The sequence below is a fragment of the Crinia signifera genome, chromosome 3, assembly GCF_055691185.1.
Source record: "Crinia signifera chromosome 3, ASM5569118v1, whole genome shotgun sequence".
NCBI classification, from domain to species: Eukaryota; Metazoa; Chordata; class Amphibia; order Anura; family Myobatrachidae; genus Crinia; species Crinia signifera.
Window position 1 is genome coordinate 143246431 of NC_139219.1, and position 16368 is coordinate 143262798.

The 16368-nt window shown below is 42.9% G+C and overlaps 1 protein-coding gene across 6 annotated transcripts in view; it reads left to right on the top strand.

The window, feature by feature from the left end:
- The window catches only part of AHI1 (Abelson helper integration site 1), a 274949-nt gene that overhangs the window by 147800 nt on the left and 110781 nt on the right, over positions 1 to 16368 (top strand). For all 6 annotated transcript variants that reach the window (XM_083176645.1, XM_083176644.1, XM_083176648.1 and 3 more), the window contains one exon: positions 1652 to 1763. In XM_083176645.1, coding sequence (XP_083032771.1) covers positions 1652 to 1763 — 112 coding nt within the window. The remainder of the gene's footprint in view (positions 1 to 1651; positions 1764 to 16368) is intronic.

Below are 16368 nucleotides of genomic sequence, written 5' to 3' on the forward strand. Positions count from 1 at the left end.
TCGTGGTCAGTGAAAGTGACGCTACGATTCTTACACCCTTTCAGACCCGCGCAAAACGGAAAGCAGCGTGTATGGGCTGCTTAAAACCTGCACTGTTGGTGTGCCTTGAGGACCGTGGTTGGGAATGCCTGATCTACAGCAAATGCAAGATTTTACCCTATTAAACCATCTACCACCAACTAGTAGAGCCCCTAAAGGTGTGACAACAAGTTGATATTAATACTTCTAATATCACCAGTATCTAACTTTTACCTGATACTTCTGACAGTTTAAAACAAACATATAAACATTAGTGGTGTGCCAGTTGTGGATTTGAAAGTAGCAGCAATGCCAACATATTGAATGGTAATGCAGCAGGAGGTGTCTGGTATAAATAGATGCACCACACCAAGGACAATCCTTTTTCTTGTTTCTTCTTGAAACGCTGCGTCCATATATCCTTGTTGTCCAGTGGTAGCACACCTCCCAACCTTGTGTAACAGACATAATATTCTATTGGTCACTCACGGGGGGTCCTATAAGTGTCCGTTCAGTATAAGAGCACAGTCCTGTGTGAGTGACAAATACCCCTGTCTCTATAAATAGATGCATCCAGCATGCATGTGTAATCATCTTCTACGTCCAAGGATGCTGCATTGGATCACCTGCAACTAGGGAAGCCAATCCTGGGGCATTTTTTCAATCCCGAAATTCGGGATTAAAAAATGATCAATCCCAGAATTCCCAGGATGGCCAGTATGGATCAGACACATGCGCAAAGTACCAAACATCAGTATATTGCGACATTAGCACTAGAGTGACCAAAATTTAATCAGGCCCATTCTTTGTGTCCATTAGACTAGTTTATCCATTCTTTCAGTCCAAAAAAAAGAAAATGTGGGACATATATTCAACACATTTATATGTGATTAGGGGTGGGATGTACTAAGGGAAAAATGCTGTAAAACCCCCAGTTTTACCACAATTTCAAATGTACTAAGATCCGGCCGCCACATCTTCGCTGGCCACCATAATGTGGCGATACTCTATAGAAGCCTATGGGCTCCTTATTGCCACCTGCCGCATATGCCAAACCCCCCCAACCCCCCCCCCCCCTCCCTGGATTACCCTGGACCCAGAAGATAAAACCCTCCTCCCCCTAGCAACGCGGCCGGAGGTCCTTAGGGCTGCAAGGGAGAAGAGGAGGTGCCGGGGACAGCCTGCTTAGGATTTCGCCGGTGGGGGGAGGAGGCGCCCAGGGAGGTGACTGAGACCCCAGTGCAACCACATCACAGGTATTGCGGGGGCCTCTGTCACCACATTGCGATGCTAATCCCATATGTCAGTACGTATGTGATAACGTGACAATGTATTTTAATACATCCGGCCACATATGTGTTCTGTAATATACTGTTATTTTATTTCTAGTATATAATATAGTAGAAAACATCCAGTTTTTTCAAGTGTTTTCTGGGCTGATAAAGTCTGTGTGCCCTTTTATATTGTTTCATGGGTTTAATAAAATAAAGTCTTGCACCAATGCTCCTGTTCAAGTGATCATATTGGTTTATTTTTTATTAGCTTAGTAACTTTTCAGAGTTTGTTTTTACAAATGATCCTTTGCATTCAATATCATTACAAAACATTAATTCTCTAATGTAATTATTTTCAGACTGGATCTAATGTCTTGCAACCATCCCCTTCATTGTTGTCACCTCATGCTAAGCTCTGGCTTACAGGAGCACCGAGCCCTCAGCTGCAGACAAGTGGTACCAGTTTATTAGGTAAGAGTCATTTCTTTCATGCTATGGGTGTAGCTAAAGTGAGTGCACAGAGTGCCAATGCTAGGGGGGCCAGAAGCATATGGGGCCCACCTCTGCACACCTATACTGTAGACCAACTGATGGTTTTCAGAATAAAGGGGCATATGTATTAAGCCTTAACAAGAGATAAATGCAAGGGTGATAAAGAGAGATAAATGTCCAGCCAATCACCTGCTAGCTGCCATGTTACAGGCTGTGTTTGAAAAAAGTCAGTTAGCAGGTGATTGGCTGGACGTTTATCTCTCCTTATCGCCCTTGCATTTATCTCTTGTTAAGGCTTAATACATCTGCCCCAAAGTTCCTAAAGCATCAAATAACACAAGGGAGCGAATAGTGCATTATGTCCACGTGTGTTGCACATAAACACATGCCAATTTTATACATACTTGAATTTAGTATTATTAAATACTTTGCTCATTAGTAGTCATCTGGCCATTTAGACAATATGGTTTTAAGGTAAGATTTACACACACCTCTATGGAGCATTACCTCTACTATAATTCCATAGTCTATTAACCAGCTGAAGATTTTAACCCTGTGAAACCACTCAGATTTTTTTTTTTAAACTACTAAAATGTGTTTTTAATAATATATTACAATGTTAAATGAAAAAAAAATAGTAGGGATTTTGTCCCTTCCCATCTCCCCATTGGCATTAGCCGGCATACAGTAGTCACCCAGTGTGTATGGACCTTTACATCCTTCAGGAAACACCTCTCATTGTTAATGAAAAAAAGTTCAAATGTGATGTATACAGCATGATCAGTGAAAGGATTTCTGACATAATGAAGGTTTTATCCTATATCACATAGGCTTAAGTTCAACCCTGTTGCCCCGATGCAAGTTGGAACTTGGTGTGCCCCCTTTCATCCCCCCACCATTTAAAAAAAAAAAAAAAAAAGTCTGACAATGGCCGGTCTTGGTCAGACTCACAAGTGTTAGTAGTCTGCAGCGTGAATAAGCTTTCCATCTCACAGTGCAGCCAAAGTGGTGCACCATTGCGTTCTGAAGCTCAAGCTGAGCAGTACCAGGCAGGAGCAGTCTTGTCCCTTATACTAGGTTTTAGCAAGACTCCTGGGACACACCCAATTAATTATGCACGCATTAGCGGGTGTGCCAGAAAGCTCCATTGGAAGAGCTGCACACCCCATGCGTATGCCTAATCTGTATATCAAAAATGGCCTCCTTCAGTATTGGAGACAAAAACCCAGATGGGACCCCCAAAAACCCGAAATATTTAAAAAACAATATTTTGGTTTGCATATCCGGATAAGGGATACCCAACCTGTATTAGACAAATAATAGAGCCGACATGGGTTTACGTCAATAGGTCGGCACAAGCAATAGGTCGACAGGGTCTAGGTCGACAGTCAAAAGGTCGACATAGGGTTTTTCACCCGAATGTCGACACAGTCGACATGGACACCGTTTCCAATACAAAGCATCCCGCTGCGCTCGGCACACTATTTTATTCTCCCACCACGCCCTAGTGGATGGTAGGGCATGAAATACCAGGCAGTAGATAAAAACTGTTAGTTTAGTGCTGATGGTGTTCCCAGAATAAAATCCTTGTGAAAGTGTCACAATTAATAAACAAGGGTATTGTCACCAATAATAGTCCCCTGTAAAATTTCCTGAGATTTGAATCCTCCACTGACTACGTCCTCACGATGTCGGTGAATATGTGGGAGGATACAAAATGGCAAGATAGTGCGTAATTTTAAAAACAAACAGCTTAAATAAGGTTTTGCACTTACAATTTGAATGGTGGTATAAGCATAAAAACAAATTGCTCAAGGCAAACTGCGGTCACAGGTAGGTCCAAAGGTTCTACAGTCCCATCCAGTTTCCAGATACTGCAAGGGGTCAGAGCCGTGGATCCCGCCGATGGATGCCATGGGAGCGAATATATCAAAAGGCAAGACACGCTTCTTCAGCAGCGTGTCCTGTGTCGAGCCTTACTTCCTTATATACAGTGTCTGCGTAGGGACAATCACTAACTTCCGCCTTTCGGCGCAGTAAAAATGGCAGTGCGTTCCGCCACTAGTTAATCCATGCGTTCCACATACGCATGGATCAAAGATATCAGAACAGACACGGCTATGCGTTTCAAAGAACGGATGTCTTTGCGTTCCAGGTCTCTTCATCATGAAGTACACTCACATATTAACAACAATGATAAAAACATGAATTAAAAAGAATACATTAAGAAGGATATAATTCATAAACATGAAATAAAAAGAGATGGTCAGGGAATACCTATATTTTAAAATATATAGCAGCACTAACCGATAGCAACTCATACTGATAGCAGCAATTATAGATAGAAGCAAGAGGGATAATTAGTAGCAGCAAAAAAATATTATTGTTAGCAGCAAAGTTAATGTTAGCAGCAAAGAGTTATTTTAAGACAAGAAATGTTTTAGTTCAAATTCTCCGTTTAACCCCTCGGGAACGAGAGTTTTTAAACGGTGAATCCATTTCATTTCTGTCTGCGCCAACCTTTTATCTAAATCCCTGGTGCGCCATTTGGGGGTGATAAGTTGGATTCCCCAAAAATCCCCTATGCAGACACCGTATATAAGGAAGAAAGGCTCGATACAGGACACGCTGCTGAAGAAGGACCTGCCGGTCCGAAATGCATTAACGTGTTTTGCCTTTTGATATATTCGCTCCCATGGCATCCATCGGCGGGATCCACGGCTCTGACCCCTTGCAGTATCCGGAAACTGGATGGGACTGTTGAACCTTTGGACCTACCTGTGACCGCAGTTTGCCTTGAGCGATTTGTTTTTATGCTTATACCACCATTCAAATTGTAAGTGCAAAACCTTATTAAAGCTGTTTGTTTTTAAAGTTACGCACTATCTTGCCATTTTGTATCCTCCCACATATTCACCGACATCGTGAGGACGTAGTCAGTGGAGGATTCAAATCTCAGGAAATTCTACAGGGGACTATTATTGGTGACATTACCCTTGTTTATTCATTGTGACACTTTCACAAGGATTTTATTCTGGGAACACCATCAGTGCTAATCTAACAGTTTTTATCTACTGCCTTGTATTCCATTGTAAGATGTTGTTGAATGGCACCTTGAAACTGTTGACCAGCTGCTTTTGGATTTTTGTTGTGCGCACATACTCACAAAGTACACCGTTTTGTCCAATAGGGCATGAAATACCGCCTCTCGGCTCAAAATATAGTGGTAAAACCCCATGTCGACCTTTTGACTGTCGACCTAATGCTTGTGTCAACCTAATGACCTGTCGACCTTGACCCATGTCCACCTAGACCCATATCGACCTATCCCCATGTCGACCTAACATTGTCGAACCCAACGCTTGTCGACCAACTTGCTGTAGACCTAATGACCATATCCCCATTTTTATACAACAAATCACAACCTTTAACCAACTGTCTGATCTACTTCTAAGTAGATCAGACAGATCTAAGTGGTAAATAAATGTTGGTGATCACTTGAACATATCTACCTTGTGACAAAAAAAAAAAATGAAGCCACCTGGATTTGTACAAACTAATATGTCAATTATGTGTGCTACAATAGTTGGGACCTTTCTAGGTCCAGCCAATGAGCTTTCCTTGTCCAACCCTGAGCCATATTGTAAGCCCCATACACACAAATCATTACTTTAAATGATATTGCACATTTGGCCGTATCATTTGTAATATTGTCTAGTGTGTACACTCAATACAGTTGACGATGCACATTCCGGCCGGTTGTTAATGATCTCCTCCGCTGTCTGTCATACAGCTTCATTTTGTCTATGTCGTTGGTGAGTTCATGTACAGTGCTGGGACAGGATGACATCCCTGAACGATATCGCTCAGTGTGTATTCACTATATCGGTTGCCCAAGAGCTCAATGGGAATCGTTAACGATATCACCCATGAAGTGAATAGTTTAGTGTGTGGGGCTTTAGATAATTATTATTGTACTAGTAAGCAGCTCGAAGCAAAAGCTTTGAAAGCTAGTCTGCTACCTTCTGTGTTTGTGCATGGGTGAGAGAGAGATGTAGTTTTACTCTCTGCCAGCAGATGAGTTCTTTCCTTTAAATAATCACAATTTAGCTTGTTTAACAATGCCCTGTTCTGCTCATGCTACATCCATTTATTACTGAGTCACTCAACTTATCCACAAGAGGCCACAGTAAGATCACAGATTAGGTGCAGGTTCTTTTTAAAACTGCAAAAAGGACTTGTGTTTGTTTCTATAACTACATTGATTACTCATTTTACAATGTTGTAGAACACTTGAGACATTTGAGAATATGGTATTTTTTGCTGCTCGTCAATTGGGAAAGTAATTCATATGTTTGTTTATTCTCACCTTTTGTTGAAACCTAGGCGACGTTTCCTAGTTACTAAGTTGCTTGAGATTTAGCGTATGACATAGTATGTAGTGCTGTTTCAGAGAAAACACTTACCTTACCAGCCAAACTTTGTGCAAGCTGCTGCATGTGTCTTTTCCCTAATGTGATTTACACTGCTTTGATTTAATGTGTTGATTTCATAAAAAAGTAGCTCAATCCACATTATAGTACTAGTAAGCCCGCACGAAGCAAAAGCTTCAAAAGCTAGTGATTTGGAGACTCACGGAAACTAGATAGATAGATAGATAGATTTTTGTTGATTTTGGCTTTACAATATTTAGCAGCATTAATCATTGCACCTGATCTGAATAAGAAATTAGGGAAAACATACATTATTAAATTGCAGCAATAATTTATTTATTTATTTAGTAACAGTTTCTTATACAGAGCATCAAGTTTAGTTGCACTTTACAATTGGAAATAGTGGTAAAACAAACTGGGTAGTTACAGACAGTCAAAATGGTAGTAAAGCCTACAATCTATAAGTAAATAGGTATTGATACACAATGATAGGTGTTATTTATTGCATAGTGGTCCACCCAATTGCAAAGGTTCTTGGTGGATTGTATGATGCACTGACCCAGCAATATTAGCCATGGGGTCAGGAGGCTAGAAAGGTAAGAGAGGAAATATGTGAGATTATGTTTGTACTTGGATAGGAAAGGTTTATGAATATTATGTTGGTGGTTCTGCAATTTGATAAACTCACCTGAAGAGGTGAGTTTTCAGGCAACGCTTAAAGGTTGGAGACTAGAGGATAGAGTAATTGTGTGTAGGAGGGCATTCCACAGAGTGGGCGCAGCCTGAAGAAAGTCCTGCAATCATGAATGGGAGAAAATAATACATGTAGTTGAGAGACCTAGATCCTGTGAAAAGCAAAGAGGTCGACTTGGCAGATATTTTGAGATAGGAGAAGAGATGTATGACCGCAACGGGATAAGTCACTGTCTGGCTGTAACCTCTGCTCCACGTCTGACCATCACCTGCTGTCCTGACCGGCTGGCGCTGCGTGTCCACTCTCCGGGACAGTCCTCCTCCTGCCACCACTGCCAGCCTGGACCTGGCCACTAATGTATGTGCATATTTATTGATATGTGTGTATAAATATATTTGTATGTGTGTGTATATATATATATATATATATATATATGTGTATATATGTGTATGTATGTATATATATATATATATATATATATATATATATATATATATATATATATATATATATATATATATATATATATTGAAGGACATAGGCGAACAGGTGAACCTGTGTGTGGTCTTTTCTTTCTCCAAGATGCCCAAGTGCCGCCTATGTCCTTCAAAACATATGCCAGCCTGGAAACAGCCTGCAGCTGAGGAAGGCACGGTGTGCAATTTGGTCTATTAAGCAGTGGAGTGCCGGCTTTATCCTCTGAATATATATATATATATATATATATATACACATATATATATATATAATAATCCTCTACGCGCTATATAACCAATCCAATTGATAATCAACAATGGCTGCCTTACCACAATATCCCCAGAGGTTTAAGGGACAGGAAGAACAACAGAATATACAGTTGTGGTGTGGCGCCTAGAATAAATAAAGTCCATATATATGGCGATCCAAAAGTTCAGTGAAGCAGACCAGAAAGTTTCATCCAATTTCTTGTTTATTAATTTCTTTCAAATTTGTCACCGGCTAAAACCGTAAGAAACGTCCCAACGCGTTTCGTCTAAAGAGACTTCATCAGGGGTATAATCACAGTTCTTTTTTTTTTTTTCAAAAAAGAAAATCAAATCTCCAGTAAGTATCGGGAGAGAGGGAAGAAAATTCGTTCTTCTACGTATTGATATACCACTTCTCGTTTTGGCTCTATAGAATAGAACAAGAGCGTTTATACGCTTAGTAGTATGCAAGTGTGTAAACACCAATAATATTGCTGTCCTTCCCTGTTGGAGATAGAACTCCTATAGAGAGGTGCACTATACAGGGAAGGAAAACTTTTATCCTGGAATTTTATTGGTGTTTACACACTTGCATACTACTAAGCATATTAAACGCTCTTATTCCATTCTATAGAGCCAAAACGAGAAGTGGTATATCAATACGTAGAAGAACGAGTTTTCTTCCCTCTCTCCTGATACTTTTAGCCGGTGACAAATTTGAAAGAAATTAATAGACAAGAAATTGGATGAAGCTTTCTGGTCTGCTTCACTGAACTTTTGGATCACCATATATATGGACTTTATTTATTTATTCTAGGCGCCACACCACAACTGTATATTCACACATATATATATATATATATATATATATATATAATATATACACTTAACATCGTCACTCACCTTTCCTAGTTTTGGGGTGCCCTATGGCTTGTGACCACATTGTTTAAACAGACGTTGGAGGGGCTCTGCACACACTAAATTAACTGATAATATATATATATATATATATATGTGTGTGTGTGTGTATATATGTATGTACATATATGTGGATGGATGAATATAGATTTCTTTATATATTTACAGTTTCTTATATAGCACAGCATATTCCGTTGTGCTTTACAATTGGTAACAACAGTGATCAAACAAACTGGGTAGATACAAACCGACATGGAGGTAGGAGGGCCCTGCTCACAAGCTTACAATCTATAGGGATAAAGGGAGGGATACATAAGGATAGAATTTAATGGCATGGCAGTCCCATCAGATTACTAGACAGTCCTGGTGGGGTGCAATTAGATATGAATGCTACTGAAGGTTGTGTGGGGGTCCTGAATATGATAATCTTGCCTGAAGAGGTGAGTTTTCAGGGAACGCTTGAAATTTTGGAGGCTAGAGGAGAGTCTTAGTGTGCGTGGAGTGGGAATTCCATAAGGTGGGTGCTGCCCGACAAAGGAGGCCATTGCAATAATAAATGCGTGATATAATGAGTGCATGGATTAGAGTTTTTGCAGTGTCTTGTGTAATGTACGGACGCATTTTGGATATGTTTTTTTAGATGCATGTACAGATGGAGCAGCTCTCATCCTGGCAGGGGATGGCGCTGGCATCGCCAGCCGCCATCCCCCGCCAGCGCCATGGCGGTGGCGAGAAGGGGACGCACGCGCACGAGAGGCGCGCGCGTCCCCTTCCGACGGCGCTTCCATCCGTTCCCCCGGGTACCCGCCGGCTTGCCGGCGGTAACCCGGGGTCCCCGCCGCCTGCCCTAACCCTGTCCGTCTCCCTGAGGCGGAGACGGACAGGGTTTCCGTCGCGCTGGCGACGGAGACTGAGACGTGCGTGCGCGTGAGGCGCACGCGCGTCTCAGTATATTCGCTGGCGAGGCTGCTGGCGGGTCGCCAGAGGGGACGTCCTGGCGACCCGCCAGCAAGGATGAGACCTACTCCATCTGTAACACGAGTTAGAGACAGATGGAATGTGAGGAATGAAGGACAGTTCAGAGTCGAGGATTACCCCTAGGCAGTGAGCTTGTGGAGTAGGATTAATTGTTGTGTTCTCAACAGTGATAGAGATATCAGGTTGGTAACTAATCTTGGCTGGTGGGAATATAATTAATTCAGTTTTGGATATGTTGAGTTTGAGGTGGCGAGATGACATCCAAGATGAAATGGCAGAAAGACATTCAGAGACACGGAGCAATACTGATGGTGACAATTCTGGGGAGGATAGATAGATTTGAGTATCATCAACATAAGGTGATACTGAAATCCAAAAGAGTTGATTAGTTTCCCAAGTGACGAGGTATAGATTATGAAAATCAGAGGACCTAAGACTGAACCTTGTGGTACTCCAACGGAGGTAGTGAGGAGGAGGTAGAATCAGAGAAGCGAACACTGAAAGAGCGATTAGTTAGGTAGGAAGGGAACCAAGAAAGGGCTGTGTTCTGAAGACCCAGGGATTGTAGTGTTTGTATGAGAAGAGAGTGGTCGACAGTGTCAAAGGCAGCTGAGAGATCTAGAAGAATAAGAAGTGAGAAATGGCCTTTAGATTTAGCAGTGGCCAGATCATTGACTAGTTTAGTCAGTGCTGTCTCAGTGGAGTGTTGAGAGCCAAAGCCTGACTGAAGTGGGTCCAATACTGTAGGTTGTAGGAGTTAAGAAAGTGTGTGAGGCGAGTGTAGGCAAGTCTCTCAAGTAGCTTGGAGAGGCATGGGAGCTGAGAGATAGGATGGTAGTTAGAGAGACAGTTTGGATCAGAATTGTGTTTTTTTAGAATGGGAGTAATAAGTGCATGCTTGAACAGAGAAGGAAAGATACCAGTAGAGAGAGAGGTTACAGATTTTAGTTAAGCTTGGGATAAGCACAGGAGACAGAGCTTTACTGACTTGTAAGGGTATAGAATCAAGAGGGAAGTTAGTGGATTAGGAAGATGAGGAGAGAGTGGCAAAGGGCTCAGGAAAGGAATTAAGCAAGTACTGGCTTAAGGGGAGCATGCTATATATATGTGTGTGTGTATATATATATATATATATATATATATATATATATATATATATATATATATAGTTTTGTGTGGTGGCCGGCACTCCCAATGGTAGGTCCAGTCGTTTGCTGACCCGGTGCCTTCCAGTATGGACCTTGCGGCCCCAATGCAGGGTGTAGGAAGCAGGCGGCACTCTCGGATTTAGTGAACGCAAAAAAGTGGGTTTATTCAATCCGACATGTTTCGGGCCAAGTCAGCCCGTCCTCAGGGATCAACAACATTACACACGTGCACAGTATAAATGCAATAAAATGCATTTATACTGTGCACGTGTGTAATGTTGTTGATCCCTGAGGACGGGCTGACTTGGCCCGAAACATGTCGGATTGAATAAACCCACTTTTTTGCTTTCACTAAATCCGAGAGTGCCGCCTGCTTCCTACACCCTATATATATATATATATATATATATATATATATATATATATATATATATGTATATATGTATGTATGTATGTATGTATGTGTATGTATGTATATACATACATGTGTATATATGTATACACATGTCTGTGTATGTATATACATGTATATGTTGATGCGGGGAGCAAGACTGCAGCACAGCACTCCAGGATTTTGTCAAACTTGGTCAAATTTTATTGTGCATTTATTATGCGGGATGCATCAACATATATCTATATTTTAACAAGGGCACCCAGGTCCCTACTCCAGTATACAGGGGGTCAAAGTCTGGAGATAGATAGATATATCTATATATCTATTTATCTATATGTGTGTGTGTATAAATGATTGGAAAAAATCTGTGTCACTCCAAGGGGCTTTTATTCCATAAAAGCAAAGAGTTATATAAATGACGGCATTTTCTTCAAGGCCTGCTAACTGTCCAAATTCAGAGCACACGCCCACTTTGCCAAATAGGCCACGCCCACTTTTTGGGGAGCGAGTAATTAGGGCAGTGGTCAGGGAACTCGGTCCTCATTACCCCACGCAGTGTATGTTTTGCAGGTCTCCTCACAGAATCACAAGTGAAATAATTAACTTATGCGGACCTTATAAAATGTCTGTGAGTAATTAGTACACCTCTGCACTTTCTGGGTTACCAGCAAAACATGCACTGTAGGGTAATGAGGACTGAGTTCCCTGACCACTGGGGGGGGGGGGGGGGGGAGAATGTCCAGGAATCGATGAAAAATGAGGTGGCAACCCTGCCTACAACCCAAGTTGGCCACAGCAGTTGTAACAGGTATAGATGACAACACAAGAGAAGTACGGTGAAACTGCATTTGCGCTGCTTTATTCAGCTGCAAATATCTTTTTTTTTATTTTTAAAGATGAATTGGGAATATCAAACTGGATTTGCAATTGTGAAAATGATTTATAAGGGCCCTGTACATGAAACTGACCTAAAACCAAAACTCCCTTCATAAGCCAAATTTTATAATGTTCTCTCTAGACTTTTTGTGCCGTACCCTGCCCGTATTTAAACTTCTAAATGTGTCCTGCCCTTCTGTGATCCCCCTGCCACGCTGACATGCCACTGAGGACTTTGTTATTTTTGGTTGTCAGTTTCAGCTCTTCTAGCTGCTGCCACCCCCCACTGCGCTGACGCGACGCTCAAGTCCTCTGTTGAAAGTGGCATGTCAGCTCTTCCAGCTGCACCCTGCCGCTCTGGAAGCACATGGCTTAAGTCTGCTGATCAGAGATTATTTTCCTTTGGAAGAGTAGGAGAGATTTAGCCATGATGTTCTGCTTCCCTCCGGCAGCCACTTGGTAACTGGTGCATAGTGGCTGCTGGCATTCTGGAGAGTGCACACTCCCCTCTCGGTGCCATCTGAGTGTCAATGACTGACGCCACGTCTCCTGCTGTCCCTGACATGTGGCGGCTGTATCTGCTGTGCTCCTGGCTACGCCCACCAATACCTGGGATTCTGTTGCATTCCTATACATCATCAAACTGGTGCTGGCACCTGAGCAGGTCCTGAGATGCTACAATGGCACATTCCTGCGATGCGCTATGGAGCAGATTTGGCTGTGAGCGTTTGACTCCCTTTGGTAGCTGATAAGACAGCTCAGCACCTCTATGCATGTGGGCTTTTTATATATTGTAATCTTCACTGGAGTGGAGACTGAAGTGAATGGCAGATATTCTCTATAACGTACAGCAGGAAAAATTACTGCCAAGAGCAGAAGTACAGGTTGTGTAAGAGAAGTGGGTCCCAGTAGTGCCATGTATTAAGTGCAGCAATCTCTAGAGCAATAGAGTAGACCAAGCCTTCGTAATAAAGCCCACAAAAGAATGGACCATTGTAAGCTAGAAAGGCATAACCAGTCCCAGCAATGCATTGTTCTGCTCCCAAATACTGAGTGTTAAAGTGCAATGGGGTTCAAAGTTGGTCATAAAATGGGTGTGATTTATAAAAAAAAAAAATCTGTACTCATACTGTGTAGGGCTCGGTGTTGGTAGTGTACAGGGTTTGAATAAAAAGTAACAAGACCAAATTTGTGAAAAAAATATTTATTGAAGATTATTAAATTAAAATTTTTCAAAATAAGACCCTTGTGCATCAACACACTTCTGCCAACGAGTTGTCCACCCTTGGAAGGTGCCCTGGAAGCCCTTTTCCAGAATGTCCTTCAAGCAGCACGTCAAAGCTGATTTGACCTATGGTGGTGTCCTTTTAGGGCTGGCTTCACTCTGGGGAACAGGAAAAAGTCACCTGGAGGCAGATCGGGACTGTAGGGGGCTGGAGAAGCGTTGTGATGCCATTGCGGACAGTTTGTGCCAGGCATACTCTATATCGTATACACTTACAGCTTTGTTTTTAACCTTTTACATTGCTTGCAAAATACACATCCACTACTAGGCGCCAATACAACTTTTGAAATCTCTCTAGTACTGTGGAAGCAGCACTCGATCACATGTAAAAAACAAACCACACATTAGTAAAACATAAATACAAAAGCTTATAGAATAGAATCAACTTTATTGGCCATGTATGCTTGCGCACAATAGGAATTTTTTGTGGATTACAGTGCAGCATCAAACAGGGATAAGGGGGGGCGGGGGAAGACATTACAAACATTACATTAAGACATTACATGCATTCCATTTCTAGCTACGACTATGGTGGATAGGTCGTCAAGTAGGGTCACATTGTTTGGCTGTTGATGTTGGGATTGCATTTGCTTTGATTGGATTGATCAGGTGATGAACGGCTAACGGAAAGAAGCTTCTTGCGGATCTGGACGTTTTGGCGGGGCCATCTTCTGGATAGTAGGATGTCGAACAGGTTGTGACTGGGATGCAGCTTGTCCTTTGCGAACATCTCAGCGCGTTTCCTTACCCTGGATGAGAACAGATCCCTTATCAGGGGGAGGTTGGTCCTTATGATCCTTTCCGCAGTCTTCACTACCCTCTGCAGTTTTTGATTGTCATTCTCGCTTGTGCCACTGTACCAGATTGTGATCGAGGAACATAAGACAGACTCCACAATGGCGGTGTAGAATACGCACAGCAGCTCCTGTGGGATGTTGAATTTCCTGAGTTGCCTCAAGAATAACAGGCATTGTTGGGCCTTTTTTTATATTTGTGGTTATGTTTAAACCCCATCTTAGGTCGCTGGACATGGTTGGTCCTAGGAATTTGAAGGATTCAACCCGCGACACCACTGTGTTGGCTATTGTTAGCGGGACTAGTGCATTTGTTTTTTTCCTGTAGTCGACCACCATCTCAACTGTTTTGGTGGGGTTTAGATCAAGGTTGTTGCTGCTGCATCACTGTGTCAGCTTCTTCACTACACGCCTGCCTGTACGCGGTCTCGTCACCATCCTTGATTAGGCCGATGATAGTGGTTTCGTCTGCAAATTTGATGATTTTCACTGACTGTTCAGCTGAGGTGCAGTCATTCCTGTAGAGAGAGAAGAGCAGAGGGAAGAGGACGCATCCTTGGGGGGCTCCAGTACTCATTGTTCGTGTGCTGGATGAGAAGGCGTCTGCTTTGACCACCTGTTCCCTTGCCATTAGAAAGTCCACTATCCATAAGCATGTTGCTCCTGGGACTCCTAAGGAGAGGAAATTTGACTGCAGGATGCTGGGGACGATAGTGTTAAATGCTGAGCTGAAGTCCACGAATAGGACTCTCGCATAGGTGCCTAAGTGGTCGAGGTGTTGTAAAATATGGTGCAGCCCGAGGTTGACTGCATGGAGTCAAGGTGAGAGTTGGTCACTTCTCTCAGGTGCTTCAGTACTTGTCTTTCGAATGCTTTCCTGGCCACTGAAGTTAGTGCAATTGGCCTTAAGTCATTTAGGTCCTTCGCGGGTGTTTTCTTGGGGACCGGGACGATGATATAGCGTTTGAAACAGGCAGAAACCTTGAACAAGTCCAGGGAGGAGTTGAATATCATTGTGAAGATGGGGGCAAGCTGAGCTGCATAGGTCCTAAGGATGGATGGCGACACACCACCCGGTCCCGCAGCCTTCTTAGGTTTCATTCTTTTGAGTACTACTTCTACCTCGCCTTGGAGGGCCTGGGAATGGTGGTCTTTGTGATGGAGTGGGGGAGGTATGGCCTGCTCAAATCTGCAGTAGAACTTGTTCAGGTCTTCTGCAAGTTCATGGCTAGTTTCAGACTGTGGTTGGGCTTTCTTGTAATTTGTGATGGTTTGCATGCCCTTCCATACTGCCGCAGGGTCCTTTGCTGTGAGGTTGTGCATCAGCTTGTTTGTATATTCCCTTTTTGCGAGTTTGATACCCCAAGTCAAGGAGTTCCTGGCTCCTTTGTACTGTGCCCTGTCCGCGCTGCTGTATGCCTCCTCCTTGGCTCGGCGGAGTTTCCTGAGCTGGCTACTGAACCATGGCTTGTTGTTGTTGAAGGATCAGATTCGCTTGGTTGGTACACATAAGTCCTTGCAGAAGCTGATGTAGGATGTGACTGTATCCGCTAGTTCATCTATGTCAGAGGCAGAGGCTTCGAACACCGTCCAGTCAGTGCACCATCCAGTCAGTCGAAGCAGGCCGGAAGCTTTGTTTTTGCCTCGATTGACCAGTTTTCGACAGACTTGATAACAGACTTAGCAGTCTTTAGCTTCTGGATATATGTTGGAAGAAGGTGGACTATGCAGTGGTCAGAGAGTCCCAGTGTTATGATCCAGGGAGTAACTCAGGTATCGGAATGCCGCCCTGACTGGATGGTACCGCTATCCTCAACCTAACTCTATTGCCACTCAATGACAGGTGGCCGTGGACTGCAGTATGCTAGGCTTTGCCTGTAGCCGCCACGTTTGAAAGGGCGAGTTAAGCCCGCCCTGTCTCCGGTGCAGCCAGGTGTTAAGATGGGACAAGTCCACAACGACTGCCAGTGATAGGTCCAAGAGGGTAATCTGACTAAACTAATAAACCCCAGCTATAAAAGGATAACGCGGAAGTACAAATCCCTATTATTGTTATTGTATGGGGAAAAGCGGATAAATACACACAGGTGTAGCGAAATAACGATAAAGTAAATACAGCGACTCCGTCGCAACCAAAACCAAGCGACCTCGTCGCAAACAGTAAAGTTGTTCTCTGCACAACTATAAGGGGTTTAACCCCACACGACCCAAAAGTAGGAATAGTGCCCAACCTCCACTAGGGCAACTAACATGCAAGTAAGGCAACCTAACTGCAGCCTCAGGCTACTTACGACACCGGGTAGAAGAATGAAGATGATAGTCCCAAGGTGTTCACACGA